Consider the following 21,633-nt stretch of genomic DNA (forward strand, 5'->3'; position numbering starts at 1 on the left):
TGGCGGCAGCAGGTAACCGTGCGGCCACGAAGAGACTTTAAAATGGTAATGACTTTGAATTTTTACGATTGCGGGGAAGAGGTAAGAAGTGTGGGGATCGGATGGAGACAAACAAGTCAAATGCATGAGTCAAAAGTCGTGGCTTACATGTTTTTTGTTCATTAACGGGGAGGGGAAAACATACACTGAATGAGTTAATGATGACAACACATGGAGGGACGCATCTTTCTACCTGAAAATGATGCTTTGCAAGTCGAAGGGGTACTCTATGATTCCTGTAGTGGGGATGCGCACCCTGAGTACATCCTGCTGAGTGGGAAGATAGTTGGAATCTGCAATACGTTCCAGATCCGAAAGATAACTACAAGGCAGACCAGTCAGGAAATGGGAAGAGATAAAGAGACGGGGAGGGAGGGAAAAAAAAAAAAAAAGACAGGAAAACAGTTATATAAAGCGTGACAAGCAATTACCGCAACCCCCCTGCCATTCCGGGAAAGTGTGGATCAGTCCTGTTGGGGAAGATTCACAGAAGAGGCCACATCACATAAACAAAAGGGTGTTAGTTTAGCGCCACTGCTCCACCAGCGCTCTCTTCTGAATCAAACTTTTGAGATTAGCCATTAACGTGTTACTGTAGCTTTAGTCATTTCAAACAATTAGCGATGAAGAAGTCGAGTAATTGGCGGATTACGGCGCAGACAGCGAGGTGGCGTCAGTGACGGTAGCAGTGGCTTCAGCAGCTGAAACGGCAGCACTCGTGTCAGACGGGCGAGGACTGGGCAAGGCTGACATCGAGACTCACACTTTTCAGATTCTAAACTTTAAATCTTTGATGCCGCAGCCCAGTCCTCCTCTGTCTGGTGCTTTGTGACTGCTCCCAGTACGCTTCAGTGCAGCATGTCTGACCTTAGGTGTCACCCTGGGGTCAGAGCCTCAGCACAAATCTAAACACAAACCACTGATTTCCAGTCAGATTAACACCGCATCAATTTATTTGCACCCACTAGAACTAGACCTGCTCCCAATTTGGAGACATTTGTAACTTTGCGTCATAACGACACCAACAAGTAACGTTTCCCTCCTTAGGCTTTTTTATTTTAAATGACTACAATAAATCCCACCCCCCTCCCTCCGGTGAGCCGGTGTTTCTAGGCCGACAGTCATCAGTGGTTTATGTCCTCTAGCCACGGTGATGCTGCAGTCCCGGTGCCTCGGGGGGGTACCTGAAGATGATGTTCTCCAGGTCAAACGGGTACTCTATTATACCCGTGGTGGGGACACGGACCCTCAGCACATCCTGCTGGGTGGGAACATATCCCTCCGCAGTCACACGGTCTATATCGCTAAGGTAACTGGAGATATACATGAACAGCGGGGATGACACTCAAATGAAGACACAGTCATGATTTCATTATGTAACACACATGCAGAAAGAGACACACACAGCTTACACACCTGCATGCAGATTTAGCAAAATTAAACTGCAGTACAGCGGCAGCACAACCAGGGGGCACTATAAAGTGAGTCAACTGCCTAAAGCTATAGAGTCTGGGGTCACACATGATTAAAATATAACTGTGGCGCAGGCATGTTTGGCTAAAAACAATGTGCATATATAATTGGTGCACATGTTCCCATGTTTAATATATGGTTGGGAGTTTAGGCATTAAACATTAAGCTAAATCTCAACAGCATACAGTTGCTTTTAGGTAATCTCTGTGTGTAGAATGGAAATTACATATGAAAATCAAAGCTGAAATGTTATTAGAATGAACCAAGGATCCTGGTTTCAAAGCTACCGCTCTGCTCTGCATTAGCAGGCTGGAACAACATGAACTCTGATCAGGCCACTTAACGACCCAGATGACACATTCCACCACTAATAAATTGCTCCAGCTTGGAGAGGAACAAAACATCAACTTAAAAGTCTAATAAAACCTGCACCCTTGTACCTGTGGGTTGTAGACTTATCACACACGTGACCGTCCCGATTCCGAAATCTGTCGGCCAACGCTATGTGTGGACTCAAGGCTAATGTGCCGCCCCGCCCACATTTCAAAACCCACACACACACACGTGATCAACAAACAAGAGGAAGCACGCACGCACGCCACAAAAGCCGAACACACCTTAATTACTCTGAAAAACGTCGCCTTGATTACTGGAGATAACTCTGGTAAACAGGAAATCAAAGGGCCAGCTCATTCAACTTACCTTGGCAGCTATCCTGCTAAAAAGATAAAAACAATCAAAGCAAGGGGCGGGGGAGGGGGGGAGGGGACGTGATTTTGATTTTGATGAACTGACCCTTTAAATTTCCCCCTGCGCGCATGCACAAGTTAATTTTGCATCGATTAAAGCACAGGCGCACCCACAGCATTACAATCCTGCATGCACATGTGGCCGCTATAAACACAGACACATTTCCATTTAATCCAATGAAACAAGACACAGGTTTGGGAACTGAGGCAGTTTAATTAAAATACTGTTTTTATGAATAATCAGGATAAACTACGATTCAAAGGAATAAATCTTAAATTTACAAAAAGGTCTAAAGTTCCCAAACCAGTACACATAGTCACAAAAGTGAGCGCACACACAGATCGTGTCATAGAAGGTCATAAATACCATTCTTAAGTCCTAGACAAACATCATACCCTGTGTCTACACGGGGTGACACAAACGCACAGAGACGGAGGCCGACACACTTACTATTTAGTGGAGTCGGAGAGCTGGTACTCTCTGCGGCGGTCGTAGGCTTCCTGGATCCCCGGGTCAGACCACAGGCATTTAATAGCTGCGATGTAGGGCTGGTCAAAGCCAGAGATCTTCTCTATGTCCACCTCCTTCACGAGCATGGCATTAGACTGGAAACACACACACACACACAAAGGGAAGAGTGGAGTAGTGACACAGGTGCCAGAGAAGGTTTAAGATGGAGGTCAACGGTCACATCATGATCCTTGATTTCAGCTGAAGATTTTGAGAAGCCTGTAAATAGCTTTCGCCGCTGCACGTTTGGACCAAGCGGCCCGTCGTAGCCACCCACCTAATCCAAAGAGTCTTCTTTCTGCTAGACACTAAACTAAATGCATCACTTCTGCTGTGCCGTGCCAAAGGGTTTTACAAGGTAAGATGTAGAACACGCAGAACAAACGGTAGGTTGATAAATGGGGATACAAGACCAATACGTTTACGCCAATCAGCCGTAACATTACGTCCACTGACAGGTGAAGAGATTAACATTGATTGTTGTTACGGCACCTGTGAGTGGTTAGGATACATAAGGCAGTAAGTGAACATTTAACCCTATAAGTTGATGTGTTAGAAGTAGGGAAGGATTTAGGATTTGACCAGGGCCAAATTGTGACGGCTACCCGAGACAGCGTGAAGCTTTGGGCAATGTTCTGCTGTGAAACCTTGGGCCCTGTCGATAACATGGATACTACTCCGACACGTACCATCTACCTGATTTGCATTGCTCCAAACCACGGAAACAGTATTTACCGATGGAAGCGGCCTCTTTGCCACAAAGCAAAAACGGTCCAGGAACGGATCGGAGGAACAAAAACGACGAGATCGAGTTCCCACACATCCCACAGATCCCAAGAACTGTGGGATGTGCTGGACAAACAAGTCCCGACGCACGGAGGCGCGTCCTCGCCACTTGCCGGAGCCGAAGGATTCGCTGCTAACGTCTCGGTGGCAGATACCACAGCACACCCTCAGACGTCTGGAAGAGTCCATGCCTCGACCAGGCGGGGCTGTTTTGGGTGACCTACACAATATTGTTGCGTAGGTCACAATGTTATGGCTGTTATGGCCGATCATTGTATATATGAAGATGGCTGCCTTGCACACTAATAAACAATATTTTATGTAAACAGCAAGATAAAGATGGCTTTTAAAACTGATACGAACAAACTAAAAAGCACACAGATGGATTTTTTGGAAACGACTGCTCCCTTCATAGAAAAACATTTCTCATGACACCACATTAATTATGTGACACCTTTTAACAAAATATTTGTGCTCATGGATTTCCTACTGAAAACACACACAACGGCAAACAGCATAAAACTGCTCTGATTTCCGTGGGCCGGCCCTTACCCGGTTCTGCTCGTATTTGTAGGGGATCTTGAGGGTCTCGGTGGCCCGGATCATGGACTGCATGGACGTGAAGATGTTCTGGTAGACGAGCCGAATGAAGCCCCTCTTATCTTCGTCTGAGTAGCCAGCCCCATGGATGATCCTCATCTGCTTGATGAAGGTGCTCTTGCCGCTTTCTCCCGTACCTGAACAGAACACAGCAGCAACGTGAGGCGACAGCAAGAAGTTAAGAGATTAGGCCGCTAAGATTGCATACGTGCATCAAAACCTATTCAGTCTGATTCATCCTTTGTACCAAATAAAGTACTGTTAGTTTAGTGCAGTAGAAAACGCAAATATGACAAGACAAAGACAGTGATTATACAGGGAAATGTAAGAGAAGGTGAGATAGGACATACAGGTCAAGAAAATCAATAATGTACAGTATTAAGTGCCTAGCCATTGGAGTAATTTATCAATAGATTAGATGGATTCTATTACCTGAGACTGTACCTTTTAATACAGACAGTAAAATGTCAATATTTGGAAATGAAAAGATGTGAAACCCAGTCAGGTGGTCCAATTTTCTACAACTTCTTCGTAGAATGTATAAAAAGGATTGGCATCTGGCCGCGGCCATACTGTTGTTTTTTTTTTTGTTTCTTTTTGGAGTCAGTAGTGACCATAGAAGGAGAAGAAGCAGCAGCAGCAGCAGCATGGGCTGGATCAGACCGAGAACCTGAACACCTTTTCAATCACTCCAGACTGTCACCGGCAGGCTTTACGTTGTTCTGATTGATGTGGCGTTTTCTTTCTGATTGGGTATTATTCTGATTATATGCTCCTGTAAGCACATGCCTCTTTGAGCCCTAATACATATGTGTATCTATGGAATTATTTTTAAAAGGATCGCCGTGCACTGATCTGAAAAGCTTATGCCATCATAATGACTTGTGGTAAAAAAGAATTACCGACAATTTAACTATCTTATGATATAAGTTGACTGTTTCTGAATGGCAGTCTATCTGAGCCAGAGTTTTTTTTTTTTTTTAGAGCCAGCACCTAGCAACCATCAGTGCTATCGGACTTCACTGTGTCAGATACAGATTACTCTTAACTGCGGTTACTTGTTGTCATGGTTTTTCTTGTCTAATAACCAGAAACAAAACTTGAACTGAAGCTTAATTTATAGTTTCATGTCACTTCTAAGCCATAGTTATGTAGCTCTGGACCCTACTCTGTAACCAGATGTGCCCCTCCCCAGAAATGTAACGACAGGTTGCTGCGACACGGACCGTAACGGCCGCGACTGGTCGGAAAAGTTCTCCCCTGTTGAGCCTCTTACAAACCATCTACTCAGATGTTCTCTCTGTGTTCTGTGCTGCAATCATTTAAGTCAGGAGTCTTGGAACATTTTCCAGGTCAAGGACCCCCAAACTGATGTAGACATTTAAATTTGTGGAAAAAATTGCACGGGGGAATATAAAAAAAAAAAAAGTCTAATCCACCAAAACTTTCATGGCCCCTCTGCAGTACCTCTGCGGACCACCTAGGGGTCGCGGACCCCCTGTTGAAGACCTCTGATTTATTAAGAGAAAGTGACTCTTGATCCACAAGTCTTAGCGTCACCTCCAGAGTTGCTCAGTTCTACTCGAGAAGCACAAAGTGAAACTCAAACAAGTTGCTGCTTAGCGGTGGTGTAATTACAGAACAATGCAGACACACCGGTGCGCAGGCATAAATACTTTCATCGGCGCATAATTCAAGCTTTAGGCATATCTGCACAGAAGAAGGTGTCGCATGCGCATCATTAGCGGCATTGGATCTATGACTTTAAGTGATGTGGGATAAAATCAAATCCTTATCAAATGAACACACATTGAAATATTTATCCGTCGTGGCGACTCCCACTGAGATCACTGCTTGGCAACCACAATCCCAACTTCCTCTACCCAAGTTATGATTTAGCTAACGTTAGTTTTTGCCTGGCAACAAAGTTGACTTTGTCTTAAAACTACAAACACTGTCACAGAACGGGTTTTACTCATTTTAGCCGGTCCAATTAGGTGCTGCTCCCAGTACCGTCCAATTACAAGACATCTCAGTTCAGAAATCATGCTCCTTCGTTTTGTGCCAAGCTCATGAGTACAAGCCAAATCTGTAACCCAAGACGGAAGCTCCATGAATGGGAAACGTTGGCCAAGTAAAAGTATCAACGCTTTTAGTTTAAGAAATCCAAGAAATTTTCTGGTAAAGATCAATACTCGTTAATATAACGGGCTCATCAGAGGAGTCAGTTATGAAATCCTTCCGCTAAAAAATTCCAAGCTGATTAACTAAACTGGTTACGGCTCTAAATATGTCAAAGCGTCTTTGTCCGCCGTCAGGAAGTTGCCCCACAGTTTGGAAATGGAGCAAAAATATTTCTAGGAAAGAAGAAGAGGGATGAGTCGGTGGAAGCGAGGGGAGGGGAGGTGGGGAGGTGGAGGGGGGGGGGGACATGAGCCAGTTAAACGATTAAGACAACTCGCCCTATATTCAGAATCTTAACACTGAACCGCCTCTGTCAAAAGGTGACAGCAAGGGCTGCATTCCTCCAGCGATTCCTCCTCCTCTGCCCTCCTGAGTCCATATCTGGACGTAAGATCACCGCAATACTTCAAGCGGTGTCGGGTTTCGAGATTTACACACATATGGCTGAGGGAGCCCGGGGAGGAGACCAGATTACAGGCATGTGCTTCGAAACTTTGAAAAGAAAATCCCTGATTTCGGTGTGAAAAGTCACAACGTCTGCGTTCGTTGGTGGAAACGACGGTTTTTAAGGCTGGAGGCCTAGCCCATATTTCACACTAGACGAGCCATGTATGCTCCACATACTGCCTAGAAACACCACCCTCAGGCCGTGTAAAACAAAATAAATAAATAAATAAATACGCTGATGGCATTTCAGTCCTCGGCGATATCAAAAAGGATCCAGCGCATCCATAATATCTGCAAAACTGAAAGGGAAAGACGAGGTGGGAGAGAAAAAAAACACACACACACACACATACACTCATCTCACCACCACCTACATTCAAGGTTTTTGAAGAGCAGCCATATTTCCGTTACCATAGCAACCCCTCCTCTGTCTCTCCCTCTCCCTTTTTCGTTCCTGTTTTTTTTTTTTTTTTCTATCTCTCCTTCTTTTTTTAAACCCCTCCCATCCGCCCCTTCTCTCTCTCTCTCTCCCCCTCTCTCTCCTCTCTTTCGTAGCAGACAGTAAATATAACTGCGAGCCCCTCAGGCTTGCTCTGTGCTCTTCATCTTTCGGTGTACCACAGAGAAGAAGGGCCTCGGCTCCGTTGAGAATTTAAAAAGGAGGAGGGGGGTGTGTGTGTGTGTGTGTGAGCTGGTCTTCGGTCAGTAGTGGGGGAGGTCGAACCTTTAAGGGCTGTGAAAAAGGACTGCCTTAATCACAAATAATAATTTTTGGGTTTCAAGCCTCCATTGTTCGTAAGAGGAAGTGACGGCCCTTAAAATATCAAATTTTATCAATTAATTCATTTTTTTTCCCTTCATTTATCCTGAATGAATCCGTGATTTGAAGCTCCAGACAAGGTCGGCCCTCTATAATAATAATAATAAAAAAAAACAAAAAAACTAGCAAACAAAAGGAGTCAAACAGAGAGCGTGTGTTCTTTGTGTCGGGCTTGCCGTGCTAGCGACCGCGGCCCGCTCCGGCGAAGACGCAGGGAGATCACTCTTCAGCTTAAACGTCTGATTTATTTCTCGTGACCCCGTCACAAGATCTCCCTCCGCTGTGTTCTCTTAACTATCGTGTCCCTCTCTCGCCAGAAAGCACACTACGGGCCTCTGTCTTCCCTCCTTCCCCCCCCAGATCGTACCAGCGTCAGCCACAACCTCACCAACTCTCCCCCCCCCGCGCTCCTTCCCCTCCTCCCCCTCCTCCCCTTCTTTCTTTCCTCACAACCCCTCCTAACTTCCCTTAGGCTAGAAATATGCCTCTCCATTCTCATCCCTCTCTGTCAAGAATTTTGGATATTCATAACTAGAATCCATCCATTCTTTTTTGGTGACGACCTAGAAAAACGAGGTCACCTTTTAATAGCGCGCGCACACACACACACACTACTTGGGTTTGATAACGCTTTCTGTTCTAAGTAGCTACGTGTGCGTGTGAGAGAGAGAGAAAGAGAAAGCGCCAGGGCTGAGATTGCGTCCCAATGCAACAGTGCAAGGTACACTACGCAGCCCACACACCAGCGCTAGTCTTTTGTGGAGCCGGTGTGTTTCTTGGAACGGCGCTTGGCGTTTCAGTCAAGGGTAACCTGAAGACAACGAGCACAAAATCAAAACTTGCGCCGCATTCCCAAATTAAGAAGAGCCGGCGAAATGAAAACAGCGCACAAAAGGCCGCAGCTATCCATCACGCGCAGGGGCAGGGGCAGGGGCAGGGGCCGACACTTCACCTGTACCCTCCGCCGCCTGGCCGGGCTTTCATAAGCCTTTACATAACGCGACTGATGTCAGCTTGTGACACAACACCTGACGGACTTGACACACGCCTGCCTAGGTGCAGCAGTTTTGGTCGATCCCAGGTTGCCGCTATCAGTCTACGTGGTTATGTCCCCGTGTGTGCGTGCGTGCGTGCGTGCGTGCGTGGGCTGTGTTTACACGGCCTGCTCATATCCTGTAATTCTTCGATTAAGCTATGAAAGCAGGCCTCGTGCGCAAGCTCGGGCCGTCTCTCTGCTGAAACTGGCTTCCCTCTCACTGCTTTCCATGAAGGCAAAAAAAAAAAAAAGAGATAATCGGCATCACGGCAAACCTGCATGCAAATGCACTCAAATATAATGGTGCGCCGATACACGCAGTGTTTACTTTTCTGGGTTTATGAACCGGTGTTTTCAGAGAGCGCATGACGACTCAATCTCAGCGGGGGAGACAGCATTTGCATAAACACGGCGGAGGTCAAAGTTGTCAAAACCTCAAAAACGGCATCATGCAGGTATTTGCATTTTTTTGGAAAGATGAGTGAATCAGACAACGCCGTCAAAAACGAAGTGTGGGTCTCGGCCGCTTGCTGAATTCATCCTGGGCCTCTTTCAGGCGCACAAAGGAAAGAGACGGCGCCAAGGCAGCCTGAAGCTACTCAAGCCGCACACCACCTGCCTAACCAACTGTGGACGCACATCCTGTGGTCAACCTCAAGGCACGGATGTTACCTCCACAGCAATGGCCCATTTCTTCCTTTTTTAACGTCGCCCAGGTTGTGCTTACTGTACACGGCATAAAGACACAGCTATTTTTCTCTCCGCTGCTGCTGCTGCTGCTGCTCGGCGCCAGCATCCACTGTGTTCCTTGCAATCGCGCAACGCTGCTGCTTTGTGCCGATGCCTCCTCTGCCGAGCGCTCCTTGTGCGTGGGTGTCAGGGCTGTAAATCGAACATACACGCTATAGCAGGCGGCGCGCGTGACACACACACACACACACACACACACACACACCACTTGCAGACTCGCGCATCCTCACTCGACCACCTCAGGACGGCCTTGTCCGTTCACCGGCGAGAACGAGTGTCGCTCCGGCTGAGTGGGAGTGGGTGAGCTTACAAAAAGATTCTCAGCTAGCAGCGGTATTTTAGTCCGCAGCGCGCGCGCACACACACACACACACACACACACACACTGCGCTCGGCTGCTCAAACCAGAAACGGCCCAATCCTCGGTGTTGACATTATTTCTTAAGCTGCAGCACTTATTTTAGGGAATCTTATCGTGCAGATTCTGAGAGATAACGTCCCCGTGTCCACACAAGGGCAGAAAAAGTACACCGTGGATAACTGCTGCCACACTGATGTAATGCGTCCACTTGAGAAGGCATTTTTTTTTAAAAATTACCTTGTGTAAGCTTTCCGTATCTGACAGAAAAACCAAGTGACGGGAGCAGCAAGTTGCACGATAAGAGAGAAGCGAGGGCTTTACTGTACACGGCAGCTGGTGGGAGTAAACAGGAACGAACATGCCGCCCCGTCACCACGGAGAAGATACTGGCAGCAGCGAACAGAGAGGCAGGCTAAGTCCCCGTCCCGTCTGGGGACCGGGGGGGGGGGGGGGGGGGGGGGGGGGGAGTGTAGCGGCAGTATGTGGGACAGTAGTCACCATCCAGCCTCATTCACCCTCGCGTCTCCAGAGGACCCGCGGTGACCCCTTTTAAGAACACGTGCGCGCGTTCATCTGCGCGCTTGCGAGGAAAATGAGCAAAATGTGTAAAAGACACCATGTCACTCACACACACAGAGAGAGAGAGAGAGAGAGGCTGAGGGTGAGGCTGGTAGAGAGGAGGCCTTCGCTGCAAATAAGCAAACACCTATGTTCTGAGACGGAGAGCAAACGGCCTTTGACTTCAAGCGGCACGGAATGAAATCAAGACATTTCGAGTGGGCATTTTAACGAGGCTCTTGTCGTTTCACTGAGAGAGAGAGAAAAGACACAAAATTAAACAAACCCGGCGCAATCCAGCTTCAAGGGCACGTCCGCATAACATTTCTAAACAGACTCAAGTGTTAGACAAACTGGCAGGATATAAAAAGGGGCCATTTAAAGAAAGAAAAAAAAAAAAAATCAAAGGAAAACAGGTCAATTTATCTTTGACGCACAAAAGAAGAAAACCTAACCTTGTACCAAAGCTGGTGGCCAAAACCCACGTCCTTTCATCTGTGAACTTTCAAATACTTAATTAAATGACTAAAAACTGCCTCAGACAAGCAGTCCTGCGAAGAATGAAGTAAAACTGAGCACTTTCGCCAGAAAGAATTTCATTTTTGCCCCTTTCAAAAAGCTTCGTGCCAAAGCTGGCGACTAAAATCTGGCCGGGGAACTCTGGTGCACGGCCTTCCTCCTCTCTTTAACCTTTGCGCCTTTTCATCTGTACTCTGGATGTGCAATTCAGCAGCTGGATAAATTTAACCGCTTCTACCGGCGACGACAGATTAATTTCACCGGCATGTCAAAAGAACAATCCCCCCCCCGGTGCCTGCGTGGGTTCGGGTTCTCTCCGGGCACTCCTTAGGTTAATTGGCGATTCTGAATTGGGCGTAGGTGTGAGTGTGAACAGTTGTCTTGTCTCTCTGCGTTAGCCCCGCGATAGACCAGGCGACCTGTCCAGGGCGTACCCCGCCTCTCGCCCGATGACAGCCGGGATAGGCTCCAGCCCCCCCTCCCACGGGACAAGCGGTTGCAGAAGAAATAACACGTATATTTTAATCACAAAACAACTCCCTCAGTTCCTCAACGATTCCCTAATAACCAAATTTAAAGGATCTTCATCAAACACATTTTAAATCTTTAATAAGAAAGACACGCACTACTCCACACACGGTTGTTAGATTTATTTTTAAACATGCCTAGCAATGATTACCATATTTAAAAGCCTTAGATCTGACTATGATAAGGAGGCTTTACAGGAATAACTGGCATTATAAAGCACTCTCGCAGAGACACACACACAATCCACGGAGGAGTAGAGCTAGTACATCCTTATTGCCATATATGATCAAAATAAGGCGGCTTGGCAGGAGAAGTAAGGTCAGCAATAAACATCTGAGCCTGACCCTTGATCCTTTTCCCGGTTCAATCAGTCGGTTCCTCTAAATGATGTCTTGACCTGGTTATAAGACGTACCGGGAGGATCAGCAAGAACAGGTAAATCAGTGAGGGCATGGCGAACGGCTGTACATCAAACCAACGTCTGGCATAACGGGCCGTTAATATACTGCGCATGACGCGTTCGCTGATAACCAGAAAAGCCTTCCTTAGGTCATTGTTGTGATGTTTTCTCATGAATCCCACGTCTTCTGACAGCTTGACGGGGGGAACTTAAAAGTCGGCATCGGCCCTCAGCGTCTGCGACACCGTCCCTTTTCACCGACCGTTCGCCCGCTCCAGCAGTTCATTTACCCGATGCAGAAAAGGCCGTGGCCCGCTGTGTTTTGACCAAGTAGAGGCAAACTACTGGCGTGTGGAGCAGGAAGCCGTCAGTATGGCCCGATATGGCACTCAAGTGACAGGCAGCTCAGACTTTTGGGGGCACGGCTGCAGCCCTGGCAGAGCTGTTATTTTCTGAAGTGGCTAAGCTTAACATTGTTAAAACATTTATCCGCAAAAGCTAAACCTAAACATTCACCTTCCCTGTATTCTTAAGAGTGGAAACTCTGCGCCCGGGCCTGTTCTAAAACGTAACCAAACCTCATAATGGTTTTGTCAAGGCATGGCTATTTTGGCATGCACCTTGGCCATATACTGAACCGTGCCCGGAAGGGGAGAGGGACACTTTACAAGGCCCGGCCTTGAATGAGTAAGAGATTAGGGGGAAGGCAACGACTAGCTGTGGCAAGTGTTGAATTAGTTTAGACCAGGAACAATAAGCAGATTAATCAATTTGAGATTTTTCAAGCAAAAAAAAAATAAAAAAGCTAAACCATCTCCGGTTTGATTCTCAAATGCCACAAATTTCTTCTCTTCAACTTTTAACATGAACAGAATATCTTCCCCTTTTTGAACTTCTGCTCAGACAAAACAAATCTTTTTTAAATCTCCTTGGACTGCAATTATAAATCTGCTCTTTTAACTAATTCCCATCACAACTTGGTGCTTTCAGGTGTCTTGTTTATGTTGTTTTGACAATTTAAAAGCCACAATAAACATTAGAGTAAGCTGAATAAGAGAACTGTATTTTATTTTTGCTTGATAATGGATTTAAACTATAAGAATTCTTGCCAAATTGTTTAATTTTGATCAACTAATCGATTAATCGGCACCACAGCTCAATACTAAGGCTACAGCAGTGTGCAGTAGCACGTTATGCACTAAAACTGTGCACACTTCACCAGATTGAGAAGAGATGAGTAGGTACAACACATCTCCAGAGCGCGCAGCGAACTGCAAGGTTAGCAACGACAGAACGACTCCCACCACATTTAACTGAGATGGAGCTAAATATCCATTTTTTCTCTCCCGTTGCAGTAAAACGCACTTGGAACGCCGCAGCGGCTCGGCACAGCGGGCCCACGGCTAACCGCGGGCTCGGTGGTCTCCCTCATGTCAACATCTCCTTGGGCATGACACCAAAACCTAAATAGTTCCCGACGATCGGGGCAGAAACCTTGCGGAGTGCGCCGCAGCGTGCAAGAATGGGTTAACTGTGAAGTGCTATATAAAATGCAGCCATTTTGGAACATGGTGCTTAAATGTTCAGATTGTCTTCTTCCCCCCCGGTGAGATTTGGAGAGGGCAGGCAGATCGCAGAGGGCCCGGAGAATAATGCCAGTGGATAATAGGAGTCAGTGACATCTCAGAGTCTGAGCAGCAGATGTGTTTAACCAAGCCTATTAAGACCTGTACTAATCCTGCCTTACACGTCCTTATCCGGGCGTCCACTGACAGCCTTGACTCGCACAGGAAGGTCCACTTGCGGCATGACTGATTGCAGCTCTCGCTCGCTTTCTGTCTTTCACGCCGACACTCTTCATGCACGCCTGCTGTCACACACACACACACACACACCAGGGTTACATCGCAGAGAGTAAAAGAGAAACTAAAACACGAGGGCAAACATGTCGATGACACTCAAACAAACCTGATGATCTGGCGTAAGGAATACGGCCGTTTTTTTTTTTTTTTTTTTTTAAACTGCGGCGCAAAAAACAAATCTTTTTCACCTGCTCACCTTGGCATAAAGTGAGGGATTAAACGGCATGACACAGAACAGAACACGTCCCATCAATGGTATGGCTCTAGTGTGGCCTACTTTACTGCGCGGAGGTATTCAGCGGGGAAATAAAAAAGGAGACACACATGTCAAATAACCAGGGCTGCTTTTGGTGGCTGAGAAATGGGAGCAAACGTTTTGAAACCGAGGATGCAACCTAGATAATTCTAATTGTCCTAAAAATGGACAGCTCCTGATTTATTTTTTTTCTCCCCCCCTCTCCCCAAAGAAGCTTTCGCACTGTACGGCGAGGAACAAGGAGACAAATAAAAAAATAAAACATGATTTCCTGAAAGGAATTGCAAGTACATGTACGATAAAGCGCGGCCTACTGTTCCTTCCCGTGTCCACAGAACTATGAATCAATGCAGCACAGAGCAACTTATTCAACAGCAGCTCCCACCTGCCCACACACCAGCTATAAAAATAGCTAACCTACTCAGCTAGACTCCAAGATGAGGGGGCAAAAATCCCTCAGCATGCTCGTGTCCCCTGGAAGGTTTTGGATTTTGTGACACTGGCTGCACCCTGTTAACCAAGAGAAATGAATGAATGCAAGCAAGCAAGGAAGCAAGCAAGCAAGGGGTCTGGACGAGCCACCACCTGAACGCTCTTCCAGTTGTGCTGATGTTATGCAACCTGGGGAAAAAAGCTACACTGTAAAGCAATCCAAAGCTGAACCATCGTTGCCTTGAAACCTGCACCAGCTAACGAAACGCAGGGGCAGTTTATTTATTTATTTATTTTTTTTTTTTTTTGCAGATTAGCTTCGGGGCTACTAGTTATTAATGTCAAACCGGCCCCAATGACTAGCATGTGGTCGTAAACGCTGACATGTTAGTTAACTTCGTTGTCAAATGAGCTGCTGTTTGCACACCAATGCCAGTGCATACAGTCGCATGTGGAAAAAGAGGCAGTATCTCTGATTTGCCGGATCTTTGCAGATAATGCATCTTGACAAGCCGGATAACTCATATCTAACTCAACACGCATTTAGAAAAAAAATCATGCCTTTACTTAAAAAAATAAATAAAAATAAAACAGGCTTCCAGCTAGCAACCTTAACTAGTAGCATATTTGCTAGCACTGCCAAGGAAGGCCCAGGCAGCCCTGGTACGCTTTCCATTTTGACGACACGAAACAATTAAAAGGGTGTTTGGGAATTAGCAACGCTACGTACCGAGAAGTAGTAATTTCAGCTCTCTCCTGGAGTCCCGCTTGTCTCGGCGGAGTTGTTTGTCAATTTCTGCATTGATTCGTTTCGACTCCTTCGCCTCTTCGCTCAGGCAGCAAGCCATCATGGACTCCAGAGTCATCCCCTCTGGTTGTGGCAGCCCGGTTCAGACGGGACCTGGCAAAACACTTCCCCCGACGGGTTTCGGTTTATCCCGAAATTCCCACCCCCCGTTTCCTCTCGCTTCGATATCGGGCGAGGAGGTGGCGTGTCGGGCGGGATGGACGGACGGACGGTCGGCTGGCTGGCTGGTTGGTTGGTTGGATGGATGGACGGGACTGGGAAAAGGGGGGGAGGGGAGACTAGCCAGGGGCCTCGCTGTCAAGTTGTCCCCCCAGCCGAGAGCAACTGCGACTTCACCCGGGCGTTCTCGGCAAATCACGGGAGATTCTGAAAAGGGGGAGGGAGCCAGGAGACGGCGGTGGGGCCTCCCCGAAGATGCTCTGCCTCTTCCCCTCTTAATACAGCTAATGTTAAAAAATTACTACGACAGATTAGCCACCGGATTTTAACCCCTTGCGTCACTTGGAGGGTCCAATTCTGTCTTTTTTTTTTTTTTTTTTTATGGTCCAATTCAATCCGACAAAAGTGGCTCAAAACTGCAGTGTCGCGACATCCAAACCCGTAGCAGCAGCGACCGTTGCTAGCTAGTTTGTGCTAAAAGTAATAGTCCTTGACAGTTAAGCTAACGTTCGATATATAACCGTTATTGCACTATCCACGCCGCCGCAGCTAGCTACACTAGCTAACGTCGGCTAACTCAGACGTTAACAGCTGCCCTGCTAGCCCGCTAGCTTAATGCTGTGTCAACCCGCAGTGATTGAAACAGCAGGCTGGTTGAAGGAATTTCTCCGCCTAGCTAGCGATAACAGCGCGGCGCCCCCATCACATCCTGGCTCATTATTATTATTATCTTTTTTTTTTTTTTAACCGTTAAGTATTTAAGCTACGACAGCGGCCCCCGAAATACGAAGTGGAAGGAAGATGCGGGCCGGACCGGCGGCTTTAGCCTGAAAATATATTCACTTCAAACAGATGGCTCTCGGGTCGCTCGTCGCTGGAACAAGGTGGGCACACACCAGGAGGATGATGCCAAGCCAGGAGGAGGAGGAGGAGGAGGATACTGAGGCGTTGACTGACAGATGGAGGGTTGCATGAAAAAAAGGCTTGTGGCAGACCAATTGAATGAACGAGGCGGGTCTCTGGGTGGGATCTGACTCCGAGCACTCAAGTTAGGTCGATGAGATGCAAAAAAAAAAAAAAGGCAGAATGCATTGACTGATAAGAGATTTGGGGGGATTCTTGTGTGCACTCTGCATGCAAGCTGCACAATACCCTACACAGTTGGAGAAAAAAAACATGTGCTGCTGCAACATTATATATTGCAACAAAAGAAATTTCAATAGGTGGGTACTCATCATTCAATCAATAACCTGCAGGATAATGCCAGCAGGGATAGCATCCGTGTGATGTAACAGTGACACCTTGTGGTCGTAGAGGAGAATTGCACACTCTTCATTAATTGCTCATAAACCTGTTTATCTAGCTTTTTTCCTTTTTCTTTGTAGCTGGAAACTTATTTAAATGAGAGAAACAGATCATAAAGAAACTTTATACAATGATGCACGATAGAAAAATGTACAAAAATATCTTTTATTTCAAGGATGCTCCTGGGTTCGAGTCCCAGTAGAACCATGACTTTATGGGCAGCTGCAGGACACATCCACACACCTAAATAAAAATCCCCCCCCCCAATGCAAATACAGAGAACTAGTTTCCCCATGAGGTATAAATAAAAGGATAACGGACAAAAAAGGTAGTGTTAAAGCGTCTGTGAGATTATTAGAATTTCACACTGTCACATTTGACTCGTGTTAAAGCCAACTGAGCTTTAATGTCTGTGTCAGGTGTGTTTAGGTTGCACTGTGAGTTGGGACGTATGCTAGCATTGTTGTCCTTTCCCATGGACGGGCAGAACAAGTGACAGATTTAGTTTGTCATGTTGGTAGTGTAACAAAAATATATAAGCATGATTGCAGAGATTTACAAGATTTTTCAGTCGTTTATCAGTTATTTTGTTGCTCAAAGTAGTCGCAGAAGAGGCGCCTGACCTCCTCGGAATTACTCTGGTCCATGCTGGTCGAGAGCAGCGGCTTGTGGCGGGGCTGGGGGCTCTCCGCCTCGGCCACCTCGCCCTGCCACTCCGCTTTGAAGGCGTCCCCGTGGGACTCGCACATGTTGTGCAGGATGCAGCAAGCCAGGATCATGGTGGGCACCACGTCCAGACCGCAGTCGTTCCTCTTGCTCAGGCACTGCCAGCGCGCCCTCAGCCGCAGCAGCGCCTCCTCGGACACGCGCAGCGCCCGGTCGAGCTGCCGGTTGAACAGCTGCTGCGCGTCGGTCAGCGCCGCTCGGCCCGACCTCCTGCCCTTCTCCTCGGGGTAGGCCTTCAGCAGCCAGCTCTGGAGCGGGTAGCAGGACTCGCCCAGCAACACATACCTAGACGTTATAAATATTATGTTATTACCTGAAACGACTCCACTGCAAATCAGTTCCAGAAAATCCACACATTTGCAGGAAAGTCCTTTTACTCTACCTGAGTGACTTCCCCATGAAGACCAGTGGCGAGGCAGGTGAGAGTCCACCCTCTGCAGCTGTAGCCCACAGCGATGAGTTCTGTAAGATGTCGGCTGGATCTGTCCCGCCTGGGAAACTCGCACACACATCCCAGAAGTGTCCCCGGCCGCTGACAGCCACCTGAAACCGCAACGCAAAGACGCATCAAAACCTGACAAGCAGCGAGCTCGCTCTTGTAGCAGCGCAGATCGGTCTGATATCTACCTGCGACATCACCGAGAGCCAGCCGGCAGGGTTGGCGTAGTCGGACGCGTTGTTTGACGGGGAGATGATAGCCGTGTGGAGCGTTGCTATGGCACCGACACAGTGAGGGAAGCCCCAGTAGGACAGGAAGAGCTGAGCCGAATCCTCCATCTCCTGCTCGTTGGGGGGCCGCAGGTAGATGGAGCTGAGGAGCGCCACGATGGCGTGGCACATGTCTCGAACGCACCTGCACACGGTGGACTTCCCCACGCCGAACAGGGTGCTGATGGTGCGGTACTCGATGTTCGACGCGAGGCGCCACAGAGCCACGGCCACGCGCTTCTCCACCGGCAGCGCCAGGCGGAAGCTGGTGTCCTGGCGAGCCAGGCGGGGCCTCAGCTTGTCGCACAGGTAGAAGAAGGTCTCCCGGCTCATGCGAAACTTGTCCAGCCAGTCAGAGGGCTGGAATTCCGTCATCACCACCCGCTCCCACCAGTCGGTCCGCTGAGTGGTGGTCCAGGGGCGGGTGCGGATGCGGACGTTGGAGCGCAGCCCTCCAGCTATCATAATCTAAGGAGAATAAGATGAAGATAACAGTATTTTATTATGAAAGAAGAAGAAGAAAAAAGGATGTATGCAAGCTGATAGAGACTCCAGGCTTTGTGTCTCAAATAAAGGAAGGTCTGATTCTTTAATTTGACCACAAAGATCTATAAAATGTTTACCGGATTGTGTCAAATTTCAAAGAGAATTCAATCCTCTGACCTCATTCATTAGATTTGACCGTGTTGGTGTGGTTTTCCGTGTACAGTTAAGTATAATCCATCCGTATTCTGTTTATAAAAGAGATTTCTACTTCAGTTTTGAGTCTTCTGAGATTATTTGGACCACATGTGTCATGTTTTGTTTGCTTCTTTTGCCACAGCAATAGTTACTCTAAAACTTACTCTCCTGCATTATTTCTATTTTTTTAAATCATGCCTTTTTTGTATGTAAATTTAAATATTATAACAAAAGAAAACCCTGCTGTGGTTTGCTGCTTACAGTACAACATATATTTACATATATATACTTTTTATTTTAATTAACTTAATATGTTATTTTAATTTACTTTAGCGATAATGGTCACAGCTGGGATAGGCTCCAGCAGACCCCCGTGACCCTTAACAGGATTAAACGGGTATAGAAGATGAATGAATGATAATGGTCACTTACGCTGATTTATTTACTTATTTTTTATTTTTTTTATTTTATTTTTTGCAGAATAAAATGCCAAACAAGTTCTGGTTTAAGATTCTAAAACACTTTTTATATTATTGCACATTTTACACAGGATTTGGACTGTAAATCAAGCCAAAATGAACAAAGACTGAAACAGATACTGGAAGACAAATTAAGATATTTTAATAGACCAGATTAACATTAATAATGGTGGCCAAAAAGAATATATATATTAAGTTTTGATAATGATTGTGGCATCTCGCGGGAGAGGTTTGGAGAAGCAAGGAGAATGACATTTAACTTAACACACAGCAATATTTCAATACATACATTTCATTTGCGGTCTCTGCAACGGGACACACAGATGGAAGGACTCACCAGAAGCATCCTCCTCTGCCTCTGGAAGAAGTACTGTCGGTGCCGGATGCGTCTCTGGATCTCGTTGCGCCTCTGAGCGTTTGCGTCGTTCACGTCTCTCCTGCGCTTCAGCAGCATGTAAGTCATGAGGAACATCAGAGACCGCAGCTGCTCCTCTTCCTGCATTTCCGCGAACTCAACCAGGCAGTCAGCGCGCAAGACATTAAGTGAAAGCAACGAGGGTAAATAAACACAGAGCGAGACGCTCAAAACCACGCAACAGCTTCCGTGGTAACAGCTGCTTGTTTACTTCCGCTTTCTTCCTACCTGTGTATGAGTGATGCTGCCATCCAGCGGCTGAAACTGGGTAGTGATTTTGAATTCCCAAGAAACCTTCTTCAGATAATGACTGAACTAATATCTCAAAAATATAACTTTCTGAGTGGTGTTCTCACATTAATGACTTTATAAATCAAAGTAGTGAGAGACATTCCCAAAGCATTGACTTAGTATTTTAAAATAATGAGAAACGTTCTCCGAATAATGAGAATAATGAGAAACACTCATTTATGGCACAGTTTTTTTTTTGTATATGCTTCCTATTGTTCTATTTTTTTTTGTTTTTTGGTTCCTTAAAATTGTCTTGTACTTGCATGTCATGCTGCTCCATCGACTACCTCGCAAACAGACCACAGTATGTGAGGCTTCATAGCTTCACAGGTGCCCCACAAGGGACAGTACTCTCCCCGTTCCTCTTCTCCATCTACACTACGGACGTCCGGCATAACACAGACAGCTGCCACATCCAAAAGTTCTCAGACAATACAGCCATCGTTGGACGGGTATCGGACGGGAACGACCTGGAATACAGGAAGGTGGTCGAGGACTTGTCACCTTCACATCAAAGCCACCAAGACAAAGGAGATGGTGATTGACTTCCAAAGGATTGTTCACCTGAACTATAAACTGGACTGGTCGGACAACACTGATGTCCTATACAGGAAGGGACAAAGTCGCTTCCACCTCCTGAGGAGACTCAGGTCCTTTTGGGGTGTGTAGGACACTACTCAGGACTTTTTACGACACTGCGGTTGCATCTGCAACCTTCTACTCTGTGGTCTTCTGGAGTGGCGGCGTCACGGAGAGGGACAAAAAGAGACTGGGCAAACTGATCAAGAGGGCCAGCTCCATCCTGAGCTGTCCTCTAGACTCAGTGGAGCAGGTGGAGGAGAGGAAGGTGTTGGCTAAACTATCAAACATCAGGAACAACCCCTCTATGACAACCCCTGTATGAGACAGTTGGGACTTTAGGACGCTCCTCCAGCCAGAGACTGCTGCACCCACAGTGCAAGAAGGTCTTTTGTCCCCTCAGCAGTCAGACTCTTTAACATCAGCGTTTCTTAGCACTGCTGCTGAGTTTCTTTTCTTGGACATACAAGAGCACAGTATATACCAATTCATCCCTATCATTACCTCATGTCTTTTTCAATACCTCCAGTACTGCAACTCCTATTGAGGTTTGTTTTATTCATGATATTCATGAATGTCAGTCTCAACCTGAATCTGAAAATAACAAGGAACTTCCTCAGAATAATGAGAATATTTCTCAAAATAACCTGTTTGTGTTTCAAAATGACATTTGTACGTGCCTTAAAATAACGAGGAAATCACAGAGACACCACGTGCCGGCTGGTGTCAGTCACTAGTCTGACTTAACAATTCATTATCTTGAGATACCAAGTCATTTCTCATTATTACAATGACTTACAGGATCGTTTCGTCACATCAGCGGAAATGGTCCTGCACACATTGATCATATCAGTGTTTAGCTATTGCTGTGTCATTCAGTGTAATGCAAGAAATTATTTCCTCTTATACAATAAATTTGAGCAAGTGTGCTCACTGGATTTTGATAGCGGTAATTTAGCGATATGATCATTTATTAACTACTAAAGCAAGGCGTTACGTAACCTGGAAATGAAGACTTCAATGAATCAGTGTCCACAATTATTAGAATTCGACCTTTTATCGGTATAAAGCTGCAGTTTTCCTTTTTAATCGCCACCTCTTGTGTGCTGTTCCAGCTTGTCACTATTTTTGCAAATGTGTGACATGAGCGTTTAGTGGCACGCCTCATATA

At 46.5% G+C, this 21,633-nt stretch overlaps 2 protein-coding genes across 6 annotated transcripts in view; both read right to left on the bottom strand.

Moving 5' to 3' along the window:
• The window catches only part of LOC311505671 (guanine nucleotide-binding protein subunit alpha-11-like), a 21,637-nt gene extending 5,428 nt beyond the window's left edge, over positions 1-16,209 (bottom strand). Inside the window, exons 1-5 of one of the 4 annotated variants that reach the window (XM_084569354.1) lie at positions 15,042-16,209; positions 14,465-14,500; positions 4,111-4,295; positions 2,713-2,867; positions 233-361 (exon numbers count right to left, since the gene is read on the bottom strand). In XM_084569354.1, the coding sequence (XP_084425480.1) occupies positions 233-361; positions 2,713-2,867; positions 4,111-4,295; positions 14,465-14,500; positions 15,042-15,177 (641 nt within the window). In that variant the 5' untranslated portion in view covers positions 15,178-16,209. Of the gene's footprint in view, positions 1-232; positions 362-1,223; positions 1,353-2,712; positions 2,868-4,110; positions 4,296-14,464; positions 14,501-15,041 lie in introns of all 4 variants that reach the window. The other 3 variants (XM_084569355.1, XM_084569356.1, XM_084569357.1) reach the window with 3 other exon arrangements.
• Positions 16,210-16,820: 611 nt separating this feature from the next.
• LOC311505233 (uncharacterized protein) lies at positions 16,821-19,803 on the bottom strand. Of its 2 annotated transcripts, none has more exons than XM_084568686.1 (4): positions 19,515-19,803; positions 17,937-18,485; positions 17,692-17,852; positions 16,821-17,594 (listed from the first exon to the last, which is right to left on the bottom strand). In XM_084568686.1, the coding sequence occupies exons 1-4, from the start codon at positions 19,677-19,679 to the stop codon at positions 17,162-17,164; spliced, it is 1,308 nt and encodes a 435-aa protein (XP_084424812.1). In that variant the 5' UTR covers positions 19,680-19,803; the 3' UTR covers positions 16,821-17,161. The 2 variants fall into 2 exon arrangements, with proteins under 2 accessions (XP_084424812.1, XP_084424813.1); XM_084568687.1 differs by having other exon boundaries at positions 19,467-19,581.
• Positions 19,804-21,633: the final 1,830 nt, after the last annotated feature.

Source organism: Chelon labrosus (genome assembly GCF_963514085.1).
Source record: "Chelon labrosus genome assembly, chromosome: 20".
NCBI lineage: Eukaryota > Metazoa > Chordata > Actinopteri > Mugiliformes > Mugilidae > Chelon > Chelon labrosus.